Source organism: Hippoglossus stenolepis, chromosome 11 (assembly GCF_022539355.2).
Source record: "Hippoglossus stenolepis isolate QCI-W04-F060 chromosome 11, HSTE1.2, whole genome shotgun sequence".
In the NCBI taxonomy this organism is placed as follows: domain Eukaryota; kingdom Metazoa; phylum Chordata; class Actinopteri; order Pleuronectiformes; family Pleuronectidae; genus Hippoglossus; species Hippoglossus stenolepis.
This window is the reverse complement of record NC_061493.1, coordinates 8,045,041-8,065,231: the sequence shown is the minus strand read 5'-3', so window position 1 is coordinate 8,065,231 and position 20,191 is coordinate 8,045,041. Positions and strand designations below refer to the sequence as shown.

Below are 20,191 nucleotides of genomic sequence, written 5' to 3'. Positions count from 1 at the left end.
ACTATCCCTATGGTAATACTAATGTAAGTACATGGATCTTCCTCTCTAGAGTCACGCTGCATATATAATAAATTGACCGTCATACATCCAGATGAGGCAAAAGAAAAACAGACACACACAAGTGTAACAAAGCCAATTATGCAGCAGTATTATGTGCCACAGAATCAAATGTGCATTTACATAAAAAAAATGTATTGTTATAATTACTAAAATATTCGTACATAGTGTTTAAATGGAATTTATCATGTTGAACCTTTGGTAAAGTCTTGTACCCCTACGTCTACTTTGAACCCCTCATTATAAGAGTTTTTGTATGTCAGCTTCTCTGTCACTGTATGTTTATGTTTATTTGTTAGTTGAAGGTGATAGTATAATATGCTAATTGACTTCTGATGTGTAATTTGTTTTGGGGGTCAACATATGGAAAATTTACCGGTAGATTCGTTTTTCGCTTGGTTTGTCAGAATGAATGGAGACCGCCAACAAAGACATTCATGGTCCGGCCCTTTCCATCAAATATATCCCAACGCAGACATCTTTAGACTCCAGAGGCTACACAAGGAACAAGGAAAACACAACAGGAACAAAACTGGTGCAGGGGGTGAGGCAAGGTAACACAAAGCAACACAAGTGAGGGGGAACACGGTTACACACAGTTGGTATAGCGACTAATTGGGGCGGGGCCAGTAATATCAACTAGGACAGGAAATTAAATCAACAATAGACACCCAAGGAAAATTGTTTTCAAAATAAAACAGGAAATAATATTCCAGTCCAGAAAGTCACTCAGAGCAGCAGATCACCATATTTGCTCTCGTTTGGAGAATTCTGCACGTGGCAGTGACCATAAAAGCTGAGACAGTACAGGCCTGCACCATCCTGCAGCACATGGGACAAACCCACTGCTCTTTGAAGGCAGACTCACTGTTGCTACTTGATGAGATAAGCCATAAAAAATAGGGCATTGACCACACGAAGGACACTGACCCCCTCTCTGAACAGAAGAGACTGGATGGCATTGACAGAGCTAATCAAGAAAAAGGTCACAGGCGGAGACAGTGATCTCCATCACCAGTGGTTTGAGACGACATAGAACCAGTTTCTCATCCAGTAGCTCTTGCGTTTGCATCGGGTTGTGTATTTACAGTCATCAAATGAAGCCAAATCCACAATAATGAATATGTTAATATATATTCATGAGATCAATATTTCATCTCATACATGTCAAGTATAACAGTCACTGGCCTGCTCCCCCGTCATTGTTTGTCACACTCGAACACACTTGCATTCTCCATGACCCCTACACACTGTAAGTTTGAAGTTGCTGTTGCTCCATTAGTGGTACATGTGCGCCAATTAATTTTCCCCCTCAGAAAACAGGGCCCCCCTGGCTGAAGTCAGGGTTGTGGACTTTGTTTACTGAGCACACATTGTGGGGCTCATACACTCCTGCTCTCATATGTGTAGTTAACATTTAACAGAGGAGATCTAGGGTCACCACCCACCAGGATGCTGATAGTAGGTTATATTCTCACTCCTAATGAAAACAGCAGGGAGTATGTTCCACAAATATGAGTTTTGTTTCTTGCATTGTGTGGAGAGTAAGAGCTGCTGCTGCAGAAATGCAGGTAAACCATTTTTGCAGATCACTAACTGGAATGTTTCACTCCATCCATTCATTATCTACACTGTTTACTTTTTAAGGGTGAGGGGGAGCTGGAGCCAATCCAAGCCAAACGCGGGATACGTCCTACGGTCAATTTACAGACTCTAACGAATCTAGCTCCAATCTGCATGTCTTTGGACTGTGGGAGGAAGCAGGAGTACCAGGACAAAACCCACACAGACACAGTGAGGACAGTTATTCCATTGTCAAAGGAGAGCATTAAAGCAGTTGTTCCTTTTATATGTGTTTGAAAAAGCAGCACCTCTGCTACGGATACGACTACTCTGGAGTTTTACAGGTGCTAAAAGTTTGGAAACGCTCCTGGCCCTGTTTTAGTTTGAAAACTCTACCGCTGCGTTTTAGTCTGGACGGGGAAGAAACCGCGTTGTATTGAAACAATGTCAGACAATCACAACCACGTGCTTATTGGGTCTTTTTGGTCACGACGTAGCCTTCACTGATTCATCAGGCTCCAATCACATGACTTGGTTACTAGTGTACCACAATTACAAGCATTGCTGCTCCTGTTGTCTTTGCTAACAGCTGTTGTACAGTTAAATTCTGCATTTTATAATGATGCAGCTGCTTACTTGTGTAGGAGACAACAATTACTGTGTCCAGTGGCCCACATGGCACACCCATGCCCATTGTATGGTTTCTCAGGCATGTTAGAATGGATGCGGATTAAATCTCATGTAGCCATAGAGGCAACATGTGGCATTTTTGTCTCAGCAGAAACAATCCACAGCTCATTACATTACGCACATATACACTTGCATACCATCTATACTTACTCACCACTGGATCAAAACAAATGGAGCAAGTCATATTTCTATCGATTCTATACGTAAACTGGGTCACTTTAAAAATTAACCAGCCACACAACAGTCACACTGAGCAGCCATGGCCTCAGTGCAGGTAACAAGAGGTCATCTGGTGAAAACACAGAGTCATACCGTCATGGCTCGGAGAGAGAGGGGGAAAAAAGAATTGCTTAGATGGAATAAATGAAACTGAAAATGCATAATTTTCACAGTGGGATAACATTGGCGCCGGGTAAGTATTATGCAAAAAGGTGAATTAGTCCTCTCTCAGTGAATTCAACCTAGTGGCTGCAACAATTTCAGATTGGATGGAGCTAAATTCTATGCATTATTAATTGCGTTGAACATTTTAAATGCAGGAGAAGTCCATTGTAAACATTTGAATTGACCAATCAGCAGGAGGAATCTACCTCCTGCGTACAGATATTGATCAGACGAGTTTAATCATTAACCTGATAGCAGATAGTGTGCGTATAAAACCTGAGATGTGCACCCATTGGCTCTTCGTCCAGTCACAGAGGGAGACGGCTGCCAGACGTTCCCCTGATATCATCGACACACTGCTGGTGAAGCATCAACAACACCAACATGAGAATAATGATAATTCCAGTAGTGCTTGTCCTGTCTGCTGCCTGTCTCCCTGCCCTCTGCGGCAAAGGGGACCCTACCGTCGTCGAGGCCCGGGCCTCGGCTGAGACCCGGGCCTCGGCTGAGACCCGCTCCCCCTTCGCTGCCCTGGACGATGTGCGTCTCCTGGCGAGCGGCCTCCTCCAGCTGGGCCAGAGCCTGCGGGAGTTCGTGCAGAGGACGAAGGGACAGATAAACGACATCTTCCAGAAGCTCAACATCTTCGACCACTCCTTCTACCAGCTGTCGGTGCTCGCCAGCGAAATCAAGGAGGACGGCGAGGAGCTGAAGAAGACCGCTGTGGTGCTGAAGGCCAACAACGAGGAGATTAAAGGCCTGTCTTTTGAGATCAACTCCAAGGTGGACAACATCCTGCAGGAGAAGAGTCGACTGCAGAACAAAGTGGAGGGCCTGGAGATGAAGCTGAGCAGTCTGTCGCAAGGCCTGGTGACCACCGAGCAAGTGGTAGAGATCAATAGCCTCAGGGTGAGTGACCTGTTGTGGAAACATGCCCTTGTCTTTTTGCTAAAGTGGAATCATTTACAACACTGGACACCAGCAAGATGGAGACAAGCTTTTAACAAGGTTAAAAAAAATAACCCTAACCCTCAATCACATTATTTTGAGTGTAACTTCACTTCTAAGGCTGAAGTGACTTAGACCTTCACACACACACACACACACACACACACACACACACACACACACACACACACACACACACACACACACAAAGACACCATAAACAAGGCCATAAACGGGCCTGCAAGGTGACTTTTTAAGACCATGTTAAACCCATCAATGAAGATTTTTTAAACCAGCAATCATGTTTCATATAAAAATACATAATACAACTTTATTTATGTAGCACTTTTCAAAAACAAGTTTACAAAGTGCTTCACAAACATAGATACAGAGAAAAAAAAGACTCAATAAGAAATATAGTGTATTTTTGTATTATAGTGTATTATATATACTTTGTTTTGCATTGTTTTCCTCATTTATGTCCATAATACTGGCTCAATGTAATATGTATAATATTAACAATTAAATAACACCATTGTTTAACAGATCCATCTATACCCTTTTTTTTCAATGAGCAGGCTGTGATCCACAATCAGGAGACGAGCATCACTGAGCTGCTGAACGCTGTGAGGGATCAGAGCGACCAGATCAACTACCAGAGAGGCAAGATCAAGAACCTCGAGGAAAAGGTAGACATTAGGGACTGAATGAAAAGTATGCAGGAGGACTGTCTTTTCAAGTGTTCTCATCCAGATCCAGCCTTCCCTTGTAATATTGTAAAAGAAGAAAATAAAATAGTTACACCACACTGATGTCTTCCAGTATACAAAGAAATATTGTGTACTATTAAATGCTTATTACTCTAATGCCTTTATTAATTTGTTTTTTATCACCTTTGGTATTTTTAAAGAAATTGTACTTTTATTGTTTTTGTGGATGTTTGTCAGTGCATGACTTGTTTTTGTCTTCTTTTACTTGCCATCAACCAAATTGCCTTTGGGATTAATAAAGTTTTATCGCATTGTAACATTAAAGGGAAAAACTTCTCCAACACAACTAATCGAGTAACTCAGGCATCATGTAATGTATCAGGCTAACATCATATATATATATATATATATATTTAATCATAGTAAATATAATAACCCTAACCATTTCAAAGGAGAAGTGACAAAGAACAGATTATTAACACACAATATTTGAATTATGAGCTGTCATCATCAACGTAAGAAACTTTAATATGTTCAAGTCTTTAGAGCTGAAAATTCTGATCAACAAAGTAGATAAAAAAACTGGAGAATTTCTACTTTTGCTGAATAACAACCCACAGCAGGGTTTCTTTGGAATTGCTATTTAATCCACAGTTTCTTTTCTGATCTGTCACGAGGATTATATCTGCAGACTAAAGGGTTTGTCCGACATTTTTATTTCCAGCTAACAGTCAACAGATTAGCCCAAGAGACCATTGAGAGGACGCCTGAGACCTTCAACGCTGAAGCTCCGACACTCAGCCCTTTTCTGAACTCAAACTCTACAGGCAACACAGAAATGCGTAAGATGCATAATAAAAGATGAAGAAATGTTGAAAGTGATGTTCGGACTTCGTTTCTTTTTACACAGCATTCAGTATCTAGTATTCTGTAAGGACTTTAATTTAAGTAATAAATCCTTCTGTGTCAATGCCCATGATATAAAAATGCGTCCTGTCAATTTCCTGCAATTTTATGCTTCACATTTATCCAGTTTCATAGAGTCACAGCAGGGAGCTGCCTGCTGCAGCCGCAGCCTCAGTACTTACTGAGCTATCAATTATCCTTCACACATTTAGCACAGACGCTGCTGCTGACGAGAACTGTTCACCCCCTGTTCACAGTATCTGCACCAGATCACCAGTTTGCAGTTAAATGATATATTATGTAGTATGATAAATTATAAATAATATTCAGGACACTTTTAAGTTTGACATTTCCTGTGCGCTCATTTTTATTTAGATCTGTCATCAGACTGCAGCGAGCTGTTCAACAGAGGGGAGCGAGTCAGTGGCGTCTACGCCATCAGACCCAACGGATCGGAGCCTTTCATGGCCTTTTGTGACATGAGCAGAGGTAATCCAAGTTTCATTCCAAATGACACTTTTCTACAGAACTCTCCGTTTATATCATGCGGCACCATTTATTTTTTCATTTAGATTATGGAGTAACAGTCATCCAGCGAAGGAGGGATGGTTCTGTGAATTTTGACCAAACCTGGGAGAAGTATGAAAACGGGTTTGGGGATTTTCAAGGTAAGAGACACACAACTTAACATCACATGTTCCAACGCTGAGCTAATTCTGTTTCATGATTGTGAGATTTGTCACTTTATGACCCCTGTAATTACCTCCGCCAAGGAGGTTGTGTTTTCATCTGCGTTTGTCAGTGTGTTAGTTAGCAGGATTACTCAAAGATTACAGGACAGATTTTCATGAAACTTGGTGGAAGGATGCAGTAAGGGTCATGGAAGAACGCATGGAATTTTGGTCTGGAGCAGGGGGCAGATCCAGGAATCATTTTTCAATTTCTTTCTGTATGAGGGCGTTTTTCATTGATTTCTCAGGGAATCATTAATGGATCTATTTAGTTGAGTGATATTTATGAGTGTGTGAAATCTGGTGCAGATCCAAATAAAAATGTGGATCTGGAGAATTTAAATGGGGTTTCATAAGGGGACTGTTGGGCCTTGGTGAAGGGATGCACGCTACTAGTACCATTCTAGTTAAAAGAACTGTGTGTGTCCCTGTGCATGTAAGTTTGTGTGTATCATGTCTGTATTTTTGAAACCAGCTCTGAGCTGCCCCCCACCCCCTCTCTCTTTCTGTCGCTCTCACAGGAGAGTTTTGGCTGGGTCTCAAGAAGTTCCATGCTCTCGCCGCTCAGGGCGCCTCCGTCCTTCACATCCAGCTGGAGGACTGGAAACAGAGCAAACACTTCATGGAATACAGATTTAACATCGATGGTCCAGAGAGCAACTACGCCATTCACCTCACGCACCTGTCTGGAGAATTGCCAGACCCCATGGGCAACCACACCGGCATGATGTTCTCCACCAAGGACAGGGACAATGACAACCACCAGGACTTCAACTGCGCCCACAACTACACGGGTACAGCAGAAGTTTAATTGTTCTGCAAATCAATGGGTAAATGAGTACTTGTCATGCATTATTGGTTGTACAACGTGTCATTTCTTCCAGGTGGATGGTGGTTCAACGCCTGTGGAGACACCAACCTGAATGGCAGATATTTTCCTGTGAGACCAAAGGGGCGTTCAGAGCGTAGGAGGGGGATTCAGTGGAAGTCTGGTCGAAAAGCTTCATACTCCTTCAAGCTCACAGAGATTTCATTGCACCGAGGAGCTCCACCTTCCTCCACCTCATCTGCCTCTGAGTCAGACATCTCTCTCTGATCCAGCACCAAACATAACACTCAAAACAAACCAGCATCCAGCAGTGGCCTCTGCAGGACAGACTTGGCAGTGCTTCTAGCGGGGCAGCCGTGGTTTTTAAAGGCTAAGGGCAGAGAGAAAACTGCTTTCCTCTAAGTGTCGAGTCCTAAAAGATTAATATCAGTCACATATGACGAGTTTTACAAATCTGAGTGACACTGTGCACTTAGTCTGTAGAAAATCGTAGTAAATCAAAATGTAATGGGATATCTAAAATACAATTAATCACATTTAGCTTATTGTTAAGAATAAATACATCTTCACTCACAGTATCTCAGACGTTAAAGGGTATGGAGAAGGAACTAGAACACAAAGCCATATATGAGCAGGTGTATATTGGGTCACATTGACTCACAGTGTACTGCAGTGGTTCCGGAAGGGAATTAACACTGAAAGATCAGATTGTTTCTTTCATTGACTCTTTGTATGGGAAACACTGCACAGATTTACCCCCTTCGTCCTTGCAAGTGAGAGTTGGGGTCCCACATAGACATTGCTTGATTTTGAGGGGTCGATAATCAATGAATCTTGGAAACCACTGCTTTAAATATCACTCATCATTACTTTACATTTTACTCTATTTTTGATACATTTGCTATATTTTTATTTAACTTATAAAAAAATACATGATGTTGACTTTCTATAATGCTAACATTAATTTGGGTGCAGATATTCCTAATATATCATGCAAATGTTGCCTTTGATCCGACAAACACTGTCCAAGACTGATATACTGTGGGTTGCTAATTGCCTGCAGATCTGCCACAGGATGGTCCTTCTCTGTCAGCAGGATTTGACCTGTAGAAAGACTGTTGTAAAGGAATGACCCGAGCATGTTCATGTTATTGCTACACACTAAAACCTTCTGTATGTTGCACTGAGAGGTCGGCTCTCTTTTGTACTGTGTTGCAAGATGCCCTGAATAAACTCTAGAGAGCAGTGTTGTTCCGTCTCATGCAGATAGTTAGATTTGCTAAATGATGTTGCCAAAAACCACATATAGGTGTCTGTATGTGCTTCCAATGACTCTCTAATCACTGGTCTCACTCTCTGCCTTCACACTCAGCTTAGAGAAAAGGGTCAATGGTGAATACCAGACCAACACTGTCCATAGCAAATTTGGCAAGTGCATCTTTGATGAGAGATGTCATCCTTCTTTTTGCATTTCATTTCTCCATGCACAGCTGCAGCCCTTAACAGATGGACAAATTGCTCCCATAACAGTTCAGTAGCTTCCAGTCAGACACACCCAAACACACACACACACACACACACACACACACACACACACACACACACACACACACACACACACACACACACACACACACACACACACACACACACACACACACACACACACACACACAACTTTGTGCCTCGGCCTGCAGCCTTGACAGTGATCCTCCTGCACATGTGTGAAGGAGCGTCTTCAGTTACTGCCTCTGCACATGCATTAGTCTGAAAGGTTATTTTGGGCTGCAGAAAGCACCACAGTAACCCTGTGCTTCTGTGAAATAATAGGAGGAGTCAGGCTTTTACCCTCCTACTCTGCCCCTGTGTGCTGTTCCCCCCATGTCGACTGACAGGGGATTTCCCTCCAAACAAGAGGTTCCCCTGCTCTTCGCGCCACAGCATAAGGTTGGATCTTCATTTTTAAAAACAATGGACAACATTCCTCTGCAAGTGTTGACCGTCCCCACGGCCCCCTACCCTGACCAGAGGCCCGGGACCAGCGGCCTTAGGAGAAGAGTCGTTGTATTTCAGTCCAGGAGGAACTATCTGCACAACTTCATCCAGAGTATCTTCTCCTCCATTGACCTGCGTGACCGCCAGGGCTCCACAGTCGTGGTCGGGGGAGACGGACGCTTCTTTAATCGAACAGCAATCGAGGTCATTGTGCAGATGGCAGCTGCCAACGGGGTCAGTGTCACCATGTGTGTGGGCTTACTTGCCTTGTTTGTTTGTGTGTGTGTGTGTGTGTGCATGCTGGTAGGTGTGTGCACAGTAGAGGGAGTGCGCACAGGGTAGATGTGTCACTGTGTGTCGATCAGCTCATGTGTGTCAGTGTCACCTGACCTCATCACCTGGTCGCTTTTCATTGGCTCTACCAGCTTCATGTTATTGGTGTTCACATGCAGTTGAGTTCTATCAGTTAAAAGTTATGTATCTTCGAACAAATACTAATCCAACTGTACAAAACAATAAAAAAACAACCAATACAACCAAACTTAATGTTAGTTTTTTTGTGTTTATTTCATTATTATACAAAATCATAATTAAATACATTTGAATGAATAAATGAAAAGTAAAATATTGTTTATAGTTTCGACTAATTCATTGGACTCACTAAAATGAATTCAAAGTACCTCTTTGTCGTTTTATATTTGCTTTGAGTGAAAGGGATCCTAACTCAAGGTCCACTTACTCCACATCTTCTCAACCATATTACGTAGTCTTCCTAAAGTATAAGTCTAAAATGTGATATAAATTAAACCATAAAAGCTGGAGATTAGACACTTTTATCATTTTCCCAGGTGCATCAGCAACAGAGCAAACTCTATCTGCTGATGTGAAGCCAATCAAAGCTTTTGAGAAAAACAGTAAGTGGACCTTTATTTGAATTTACTGTCCCCGAGGTTATAGGCCTTTGCACATCAACAGCAAACTTACATGCTATCATGGAAAAAAATGATTACATAAGCTTTGGTGCTTTAGTAAAAAGTATACTAAAGCCACTTGTATAATGTACGTTGAAGTATCTTTATCGAGATAGCGATGTCAGTCAGTTGGTCAGCCCACCACTTTTGTCTGGACTGAAACTTCTCAGCAACTATCAGATGGACGTCCATAAAGATTTTGCACATACATTCCTGCGCTTCAGGATGAATTGATACAACTTTCCCTTTTCATCTGGTACCATCAACATGTCATTTTTTTATTTGTTCACCATTTTATTTGACTACACTGAAAATCTGCATCCCGTCAACCTCACCTGCACCTTTTTCGTTTGGTTGTCAGCAAACGTAAGCATGCTAACCCACTAAACTAAGATGCAAATATTACCAAGCACTGCCATTGTAGCGTATCAGCATGTGCACATGGGCAATGGAGGAGACTGAGAGGAGAAAATATTAAGCAGTAAAGACCAGAGAAATAAATGAATGTTGCCTTTCAGCCATAAAACTCAGTAGCTGCTGTAACTGCAGCTCCTGGCTTCTCCGCTGTCTTCAGATAGAAACATATGAAACCGGTTTTGTTTTCAACTCTCCTGTCAGCACCAGCTCTCTGTGCTCCTCAGGTTTAAACTACATAAGCCTCAAGCTTCTGGTGCTTTCTTGTATGGACGGTATTCTGAGTGGGATTCAAAATACACTCACACATGACTGGACTGGCTCTTGACGCGCCGCAACTGTTGTTCATTATAAGTGAAATTCTGATCCCACCTACTAGCATGACACATTCACATCCCTCCCCAACTCAGATATATTAAAGATACACACTCATGCCAGCCGACTCACTCACACCTGTGTGACTTTTTCTCAGGTGGGCCATCTGATCATCGGACACCATGGGATAATGTCCACCCCAGCCATCTCCTGTGTGGTCAGGAAATACAAAGCCATTGGCGCCATCATCCTCACTGCCAGCCATAACCCCGGTGGACCTGATGGAGACTTTGGCATTAAGTTCAACACTGCCAATGGAGGTATGGTAACTGGAGAGGAGGGTGAATGCAGAAGCATCAGCCAAGTGTTGAATAGTGTTACGAGCCCGTGAAGTCAGGAGTTTAACACGACTGTAGAAGCTCTCGTTCAGACACGTCCTGCGGACACAGGACCCAGAAATAAAGTTATGACTGGATGAAGACATCAATCTGAAACAAAGTTCAAGCACCTCACAACAGTCAGCACAGTTCTAGCATTAAAAATCACAGATGAGACTGAATATTACCATATTACTTACCATGTTGTATACAAAGATGATTATTCAGAAATGAAGCCATAATATGATGGATACAAATGCCGCCATCTTGAAACACTTGGAGCCAGAGCCTGCACAGTAGCAATCGTGGGATGGAGCTGCGGGAGCACAACCAATCACGAGTCAGTCTAAGCTGTCAATCATGCTCACACTGAACATTTAAATGACAGAAACAATTTTTGAGAAAATTTGTTTGATGTATATTTTGACTTTTTAGCATGGTCCATGTCCCATTCATTAACATAGGGGAGGCAGGATGCAGCCAGCCACCAGTTGGTGTTCAAAACGATTTGGCTTTATGTTTTGGGAGCTGTCATGTCGTCCATCTTTATATACAATCTATGTTACTGGGTATGTGGTTTTGACAGCAAACTACATGTGAATATCGATGTGAAACCAAAGTTCGTCTTCCTTATCTAGGTCCAGCTAAGGAGGCCGTCACAAACAAGATCTTTCAACTCAGCAGAACCATCGAGGAGTTCGCCATCTGCCCCGGACTCCGACTGGATCTGACCACCCTCGGGAAACAGATGTTTGATCTGGAGAACAAGTTCAAACCATTTACTGGTGAAATGCAGCATGCGTCTGTCACCCCTCACATCGTGTTGATGGAAGTTTTGTTTTAGTATTGTGCATGTAAAAAAAATACTAGAACAACTCTAAGGTCAAATGTAAAATCTGACTTATTTATTTAATTGTTGATATAAAATCAGTGACTGCTAAAACATTTTTTGTTCCTCATCTGTGTTTGTGTTCAGTGGAAATTGTGGACTCGGTGGAATCCTACGCCAACTTGTTGAGGAATATCTTTGACTTTGCGGCCCTGAAGGAGCTTCTGTCTGGACAGAGCCGCATCAAGATAAGACTGGATGCCATGCACGGGGGTGAGAGAGGAGCACCTCATCACATTGGGATGTTCTCCTTTACACTGTAAACTAATGACAGAAAGATGGTATTAATGATAGCAGCACCAGTTAATAGTAGTAGTAGTAGTGGTAGAACTGCGAAGAATTGCGAGATATACTCGGTAATGTAGAAAGAAAGGGAGAGAGGATAAAAGATACAAAATTCTTGATTCAGTTGGATTAAATTGCTGTATTAATTAACAATTTAACATATATGTAACTGTTGTGAGTTTAAAAGCAGAGTGAGCCCTTGGCTTCGTGTCAGCTTCTCAACCTCTATTCCCCTCATCCTCTCCACTTTGAATAGAATAAAGACACAACTGACTTCTTAACAATATTGTAGGTGCACACAGGCCAGTGGATGCAGATTCTTCGTACAATTTTGACTCGGTGTTTTGTCTCTTTCTAACCGAGTCATATGTTTTCAGAGCAAATAACATGTTCATGATGCTCATGTTCCTCACTTTGTTTGCATGAGGTCAAATGTGAAGGACGAGTCAAGCCCCCAGTCAGTACACAAGAATCTGATTGGTCACTCAGTCACCAAAACATCCGACTATTGCGTGATGTTTTGGGTGAATTCAGTTTCAGTAAAGTAAATAATGACAGTGAGCAAAGTGTGTCAGACTGGTGGAGAAACAAGGAAAGACCACGTGTAGTTTTTGAATCCTGTTATACAGAGTCTGGTTCTCGACTTTGTTCTGGCAGTGGAGAGGTGACATGGCGTTGTAGGAACTTCCGAACAACTCCTGACGATTAGGTTACTAAAGCTATTTCCAGAGTCCCCAAACACTGAAACTATAGTGGTTGAACAGTTCCTACGACCCCGTCAAACTGCATACACACACCATCACAATAACAACAGACTCCCTCACAAAACGTTATACATATAATAAAAATATATATGGTATATTAATATTTTGTGAGGGTATTTTTACCATGTACCACACATCCACACTATAAACCTGGTCTTTCTAGCAAAACATAGATATGTTGTTTGCTTTGCCTCCTAAAATACCAAGTACAGGATGACCCCCCAGCAAGGAAGTTATATTTTCAGCCTTGTCCATTCGTTTGTTGGCTGGTTTGGTTGTTTGTAAGCACGTTTACACAAAAACAACTTCATAAATGTCCATGAAACTTGGTGGAAGGATGTGGTATGGATCAGAGAAGAATCCATTGAATTTTAGTGCAGATCTAGATCAGGGGGTGGATCCAGGAAGTTATTTTCACTTTCTTTAACATTGCAAGATATGGAGTTTTACAAATTTTACAAAGGAACTGATATCTATCAGTGTGTGAAATTTGTTCCAGCTTTTTTGAATTTAAAGCAACTGTTGGCCCTTTGCGGAGGTATGCACTCTACTGAGTGACATTCTAGTTCTTCCACTCTTAATCCTGTCTCTTCCACCTCTGCCTGCTCCCCAGTGGTAGGACCATATGTGAGGAGGATACTGTGTGAGGAGCTGGGCTGCCCGGCCAATTCTGCCATTAACTGTGTCCCACTGGAGGATTTTGGGGGTCAACACCCCGACCCTAACCTCACCTACGCTGTGGATCTGGTTGAGAGCATGAGAGATGGACAGTATGATTTTGGTGCAGCTTTTGATGGAGACGGGGTGTGCAAATACTTATTTTTTCTGCTTTTTTCCCCCATTAATAAAATCAAGTCGATAAAAAAAATGATATTTCTAATTCACATCTAGAACCTGGGCCTGAAGACCTTGACCTCTAACCTCTGACCGTCTGCCTGCGTTATAGGACCGTAACATGATCCTTGGTAAACACGGCTTTTTCGTCTCCCCATCTGACTCCGTGGCTGTGATCGCCGACAACATCTTCTGCATCCCGTACTTCCAGCATACAGGGGTGAGAGGCTTCGCTCGCAGCATGCCCACAAGTGCAGCCTTAGACAGGTAAAACCTTGGCCTGGCTTTCACCTATCACTGTCAAAACCAAACAGCCTCTCCTTTTCCCAGTTGTGGCCAAGTCAAACTTTGTATACTTTAAGATTATACAATTTAAATACAATTTAATCAGTGCATGTAAAACAAAGATATACCCGGACATGTATAAATGATTCATGTAATGTTATTTCGGTGTTGCCTTCTACTGGTGTTCCAAAGGTTCTCTGAGCTTTCTTAGAATACTATTTGGCTGTATTTCCTTTCAGAGTAGCCAGTGCAACAAAAATAGAGCTATATGAAACTCCCACTGGGTGGAAGTTCTTTGGGAACCTGATGGATGCAGGCCGACTCTCTCTCTGTGGAGAGGAAAGCTTTGGTACAGGTAATGTATTTTCTTCAGCAAGTTGTTAGATTAAAAAATGCTCCAACTTATCTGAAATACCATAGGAGTGGAAGAGAAGCTGTCCTCATATCCACTTTCAGGTGGAGACCATATTAGGGAGAAGGATGGGCTCTGGGCCGTGCTGGCATGGCTGTCCATCTTGGCCACCAGGAGGCAGTGTGTGGAAGATATTGTCAAGGACCACTGGCTGAAATATGGAAGAAATTACTTCACCAGGTGAGATGGTAACGTGAGACACTCTCCTTCCTGCTACTTTGACATTTTGGGCCATATTTCTAACTAATCTCTGTTTATAAAAAAAAATATCATGGGCAGCAAAATAGAAAAAACCTGTAAAACAGTTGTAAATTATTTCAGATTATAACTATTTTCACAGTACCTCATGTAGGTGGAAATATTAGAAAAGATGGGATGAACTACATCTCAAATTCGGACAGTTTATGACTGACATCTACTGGACAATATATGCCGTTGTACATTCTTTTAAACCTTGCACTTGATTAAGATTTAAATCATGATATCAGGGATTCTGCGGCCTCTTACATAGTAGAAGAAAATCTACCTATTCAGTATTTTGGGGTTTTAGTTTTTATTTAGGATAATATCATAAGCATGTACACTCTGTTACAGAAGAAAATCACAATTCAAATCAATAGATCATCAAGATAAAGATGAGAATGAAGAACATATTGATATTGCACTTCCTCCTTTGTTATTAAAATCAGCTATTGTTTGTTCCAGATATGACTATGAGAACGTGGACATAGATGCGGCCTGTGAGATGATGGAGGATTTGGAGATCATGATTTCCGACAAGGCCTTCTTGAGGAAGAGATTTGCTGTGGGGGACAAAATCTACCAAGTGGAAAAAGCGGACAACTTCGAGTACACAGATCCTGTAGACAGCACCATCTCCAGGAACCAGGTTCATGTCACACACTCAGCTACAGTGATAAGCTTGTCATGTGTACAGGGGGTCACTGGGTGTTTTGGCTCTTGTCAGCATCCGAGCATCAGTTTGCTGTCTTTACATGATCTGTGCTGGGCTGTTTTCACTGCAGGGTCTCCGGATAATCTTCTCTGATGGTTCTCGGATCATCTACAGACTTAGTGGGACAGGTAGTGAAGGAGCAACAGTTCGAATCTACATTGACAGCTATGAGAAAGAGAACATCTTTGAAGACACTCAGGTAAGGAATATGGACATTTTGAGCCAAAATAACAAATCACAAAAGGTTCATTTGAAAATTCTCGATTAGAAATCTCTAAGTCGCAGAAAGAACTAGAATGACACCCAGTATAATGCATACCATCGACAAGGTTTAATAGTTTCCTTAAATTCAATCAGTTATTGCCCACTCATATATATCAGTCCCCTGTTCTTTTTCATCAAGATCGTTGAATTATACCCTGAGAAACTGGCAAAATGTCCAAAACTTGCTAAAAGCTAACATGTTATTGTCATCTAATATTAAAGAGATCCTTTGTTCGGATCCACACCAACATTTGATAGATTCCTCCTCGGCCCATGTCCCACGCCTCCACCAGTTTTTGCATCATCCTGCTGACAACCAACCAGCAGCCAAATGGCCTATCTGACAATGTTAAAGAAAGTGAAAGGAGAAATTCAAGGATCCGCCCCCTGATCTGTATCCGCACTCAAACTTAATGAGTTATTTCTTGACCCATACCCCATCCTTCCACTGAGTTTGATGGTAATCTGTTCTGTAGTTTTTGGGTACTTCAAACAAACAAACAAACCAACCAACAGATAAATGGAGAGGGGTGAAAACATAACGTCCTTGACAGAGGTATAAAGAAATATTTCTTTCAGTTAACAATCCAGGAGGAAACACTATATGGCAGCTGCAGTTTCTTAGGTCTCTAACATGATCGTCCTTGTTTGCAACAGGTGATGCTGTCGCCCCTGGCAACAATTGCTCTGAAGATTTCCCAGCTCCATCACAGGACAGGTCGAAGTGGCCCATCGGTCATCACATGATTCCTCCCACATGTTACTCCCTAGTGATGCTACAGAGTGATGCCCTATTGTTTTTCTTTCCAGATTTTTTGTACAAACCGAGCTTAAATTCCAAGTGTAGCTGCACCTCATGCTTTAGTTTGCAATTTAATTTGACTTTTACTCAGTGACTGTCTCTGTGAAACATTAAACCGCTTTTAATTTTTGGTTCATGTGTGACAGCTGGCACGTGCACACATAGACATCAAAGGGGGCTTGAGCCCAAGCTCTTTTTCTTCCACGACGGGGGCGGCTGTGGCTGAGGGGGTAGTTGATGTCCTCTAACCAGAAGGTTGGCTGTTCCTTCCCTGTCTCCCCCACCTGCCTGCTGAAGTGTCCTTGGGCAAGATGCTGAATCCCCAAACTGCCCCTTATAGAAAATGTGCAGAGGAGTCTCTTGTTGACCAGCGGAGTAATACGCCTCAGTGCATTGGCGCTGCCAAGAGGGGGCCAGGCAGGGCCACGTTGATACAGTAAAGGCTATAATCAGAGTTTGTCTTTTTAAGCCTTAGGTGCTGCACGCAAGTATAAACTGAATGTCAAATCAGTGTGGAAAGCACTGACCAGTATGATAGACTAACTGTTGTAGTCGGATTTTTGAATTGAAACGTTTGTTTTTTTTAATTACAGCACACATGCAATAACAGTAACAGTCTATAATACTTTTTAAAGCACTTTCTAAATAAAAAGGGAGTTCATATTTGTCTGACTGATTGTGTTAACTGATGAAAAAGCATCCATGTACAGTAATATGGGAAATTGTGGATCTGATACATTGAAATGCATCAAGATGCAATGTCGAATCGTTGACTGCTGAATTATAATCGAATCGTGAGGCTAGTGAAGGTGCACTTGTGAGCATACAGTCATCTGCAGTCATGTCAGATAGGCAGCACCTCCCACCTCCCAGCTCCTGTCCCAGTTGCGGTGGTTTTTCTGCCCTTGTGTGGAGTTGAATAGTGATGAACAAAAGACTAAGGTACCAGTGCCTCCAGTTTACATATAATCAGCCAAAAGACAAAGACAAATGTAGTTAACTTGTGTCTTGCTAATGTACACGCATGAGCTATAGCTAATGTAATAAGTTAGGGCCTACAGGCTAATGTGCTGTACTTAAGGGGAGACCCTACAGGTGAATACAGTCAAATTTGTATCCAATAATGTCATCACAATCGCCACCCTAATAAAAATGCCAATTACCACTGCAGGTGAATAGGATAAAAAAAACTTACTAAAACACATCACCACATATAACTTACCCAGTTAATGACTTACAACAAGACAGTATTTTCCCCTGAAATGTTATGTTTAAATATGAAGACTGGCTTGTTTGGCAATTTAAGGCGAAATCTACAGATGTTAACAGACAGAGGGTAGTAAAACAAACACCATCTAAATGTGTATTTTTGGAAGTTTTCTTTCCATTAGAGTGAAAGAAGACATGGAAGTAAAGTAGACCAAAAGCTCAAAATTGACTAGTATATGAAAAACAATGTTTTGGGGTCCTGCCTTAAACAGTAACTGCATCATTTTGATTGTAGGCTCCTCATCTAACAACTATTCATTCTACTTGTTTGTTGTATGCTGATAGATCTTTATCAATGATACAGACAGTCCTACACTGAAACTAAGTCCTTGTCACCAGTTATTATGTGTGTGTGTGTGTTATTTATAATAGAAACTATAGTAGCATAGAAAACATGCACATTGTGGCATAGTTTCCTTTGCTGTTGCCTGCTCTTGTGATAAACTAAAGAAGACCATTGTCTCTGTGGAACTGTTGAGAATTAACAATAGTGTGAGTGTATTCAAATAAATTGGTAAGTAAGTCAAAGGTATTCTACTATATATACATTTTTGTTTAAACATTTTTTTTATGAATAATTATGAGAAGTGCCCTTTTTCTCAGTTGAGCCCAGAGAAAAACAAACAGCAGAGTCTCAAAGCTTGAGCTTCTTCTTCTTTTTTGTTCGGTTTATTAGCGTGTGGTTGGCTACCGACGTCAAGGTGCATTATCGCCATCTACTGTGTTTGGTGCACCGTTCCTGGAGGTACTGGAATACCAGGGGCATTCCGAAGATAGACATCACGATCCAACAACAATAGTGCTTCTTCCATCTCAGAAGAGTGAAGGGGCCAAAGGGGGAATGAAAAGTAACCAGAGATAAGAAGCTTTGTCCCTACTGTTCAATTGGCAGTAACACCACCCTGGCTGTTCCCCTTCAGTGTCTACTGATTTCAAAATTTTTGAAATTCATGGAGGAACAAAGGAAAGAAAGGGCTCAATTTAAATTTCACTTTAGAGCCACTTTTAGCCCCTTATTACTTTGATGTCTTTGATCCTTGATGTAATATCTCTGATCTGCACCTTGATGCTTGCCATGCGCTAATAAACTGAACAAAGAATAAGTGCACTTGGATTTAGACAGAAGGTTTGAACTGTTTTCAAGATGGATCCGACACTTTTTGAGCAGACTCAGACTTCACAGGAATCCAGGTTTTTCAAAAACATGACGAACTTTGAGGATCAAGGTAAGTTTAATTACTCATTTGCAAAAGTACTGTTATCACAATTCTTAGGCCAACTGCAAAACGCTAATTTGATATAATAGTTTGATTGAACTGAAGTTTAAGGCAGCACACATAATGAAAACAAATTATCCTCTCACAATTATGCCGACGGAGGGGTGGGAGAAGTTTTTGAGTCCAGAAAACACTTCTTGAGTCTCAGGGGTAAACAGCGTTGCAGCCTAGTCCAAAACAATTGAAGTCAATTGTGCCCTCTTCTTCAGACGTAATAAAACAACAGAAAAAAACATGCCTCCATTCTGTTCGACATTCATATTCGACTCAAAACGGCGTCAACACCATCGCGTACCCTCGGGCACACCATCGTGTGGCTACGTCCGATTGCATCGCCACTTGGACACATGGATGACACCACACGAGCAGTATGGAAGCATGTTATGTAATTTCTGTTGTTTTATTACGTCTGAAGAAGAGGTCGCCTGGGCTAAAACAATGTTTACCCTTGAAACTCCTAAAGTGTTCACCCACCTGTCCATCAGCATAGTGGTGAGTGGATAATGAGTGAATTTTCATTTTTCTTTGAACTATCCCTTTACTAGCCCAAAATTATGCAATGGCAGCAAAAAACTTTTTTTTCAACTTACAGAAAAAAAACTGTTAAAGGTATACGTGTTTATTTATTGGAATATTAATCCCACTCTCTTTCCTCATCGCTCTTAACACCTCCATGACGCTGAAAACTTGTGTTTTATCTGATGTAGATGGGGACAATCCCTTTGGCATACCCATAAACGTTGAAAACAAGGCTCTGATAAAGCAGGTGAGTGTGATGTTAGCATGTCGCTTACTGAGAATTAATGACAACTTTCAAATATCCAGTCTCCAAACAATGTTGCAGGTGATATGTCACTTATGTCATGCTTGTTATCTTCTGACATTTTCGACAACAGATTCGTAAAGATAAGGCAAACCTGGTCAAACTGGAAAACAAACTCGAGAGCCAAAATGATCGACGGCAGTTAATGGATGAGTGCATCAAAAATTCTGAAGAACAGCAGAAGAACACTGAGGTAGGTTTATCAGAATACAAAACATATTATGTTATGTGTCAGGTGTGCATCTCTTCTGGTAATTGGGTCATAGTCACAGTCTCACAGTGTGTGGCTAAATTCTTCTTTTGTTTTTTTCTGCACTCAGGCTCTGTGCAAGGCCATTAAAAGAGAAGAAGAGTCTCAGAAACACCTCAAAGCCATCGCAGAGAGGAGGGCAGGTGGCCAATCACAGGAGACGACGAAGATAGAGAATGAGCTTCGATCTTT

At 41.7% G+C, this 20,191-nt stretch overlaps 2 protein-coding genes across 2 annotated transcripts; both read left to right on the top strand.

Annotated features, from left to right (window-relative positions):
• Positions 1-2,983: 2,983 nt before the first annotated feature.
• On the top strand, positions 2,984-8,068 carry LOC118117444 (angiopoietin-related protein 3). Its single transcript, XM_035169655.2, has 7 exons — positions 2,984-3,603; positions 4,221-4,331; positions 5,077-5,194; positions 5,634-5,747; positions 5,831-5,926; positions 6,511-6,783; positions 6,874-8,068. The coding sequence occupies exons 1-7, from the start codon at positions 3,079-3,081 to the stop codon at positions 7,083-7,085; spliced, it is 1,449 nt and encodes a 482-aa protein (XP_035025546.1). The 5' UTR covers positions 2,984-3,078; the 3' UTR covers positions 7,086-8,068.
• A 522-nt stretch (positions 8,069-8,590) lies between these two features.
• LOC118117443 (phosphoglucomutase-1) lies at positions 8,591-17,045 on the top strand. The gene is made up of 11 exons (XM_035169654.1): positions 8,591-9,047; positions 10,671-10,833; positions 11,529-11,675; positions 11,867-11,992; positions 13,442-13,632; positions 13,775-13,929; positions 14,187-14,302; positions 14,404-14,539; positions 15,065-15,248; positions 15,385-15,513; positions 16,236-17,045. The coding sequence occupies exons 1-11, from the start codon at positions 8,700-8,702 to the stop codon at positions 16,323-16,325; spliced, it is 1,785 nt and encodes a 594-aa protein (XP_035025545.1). The 5' UTR covers positions 8,591-8,699; the 3' UTR covers positions 16,326-17,045.
• The last annotated feature ends 3,146 nt before the right edge of the window (positions 17,046-20,191 follow it).

Coding starts and splice junctions, on each gene's coding strand:
- LOC118117443 (XM_035169654.1), top strand. CDS start 8,700: ATGTCGACTGACAGGGGATTTCCCTCCAAACAAGAGGTTCCCCTGCTC. Junction 13,930..14,186: donor ACAAGTGCAGCCTTAGACAG/GTAAAACCTTGG, acceptor ATTTCCTTTCAG/AGTAGCCAGTGCAACAAAAA. Junction 15,514..16,235: donor ACATCTTTGAAGACACTCAG/GTAAGGAATATG, acceptor TGTTTGCAACAG/GTGATGCTGTCGCCCCTGGC.
- LOC118117444 (XM_035169655.2), top strand. CDS start 3,079: ATGAGAATAATGATAATTCCAGTAGTGCTTGTCCTGTCTGCTGCCTGT. Junction 4,332..5,076: donor TCAAGAACCTCGAGGAAAAG/GTAGACATTAGG, acceptor TTTTATTTCCAG/CTAACAGTCAACAGATTAGC. Junction 5,195..5,633: donor TACAGGCAACACAGAAATGC/GTAAGATGCATA, acceptor ATTTTTATTTAG/ATCTGTCATCAGACTGCAGC.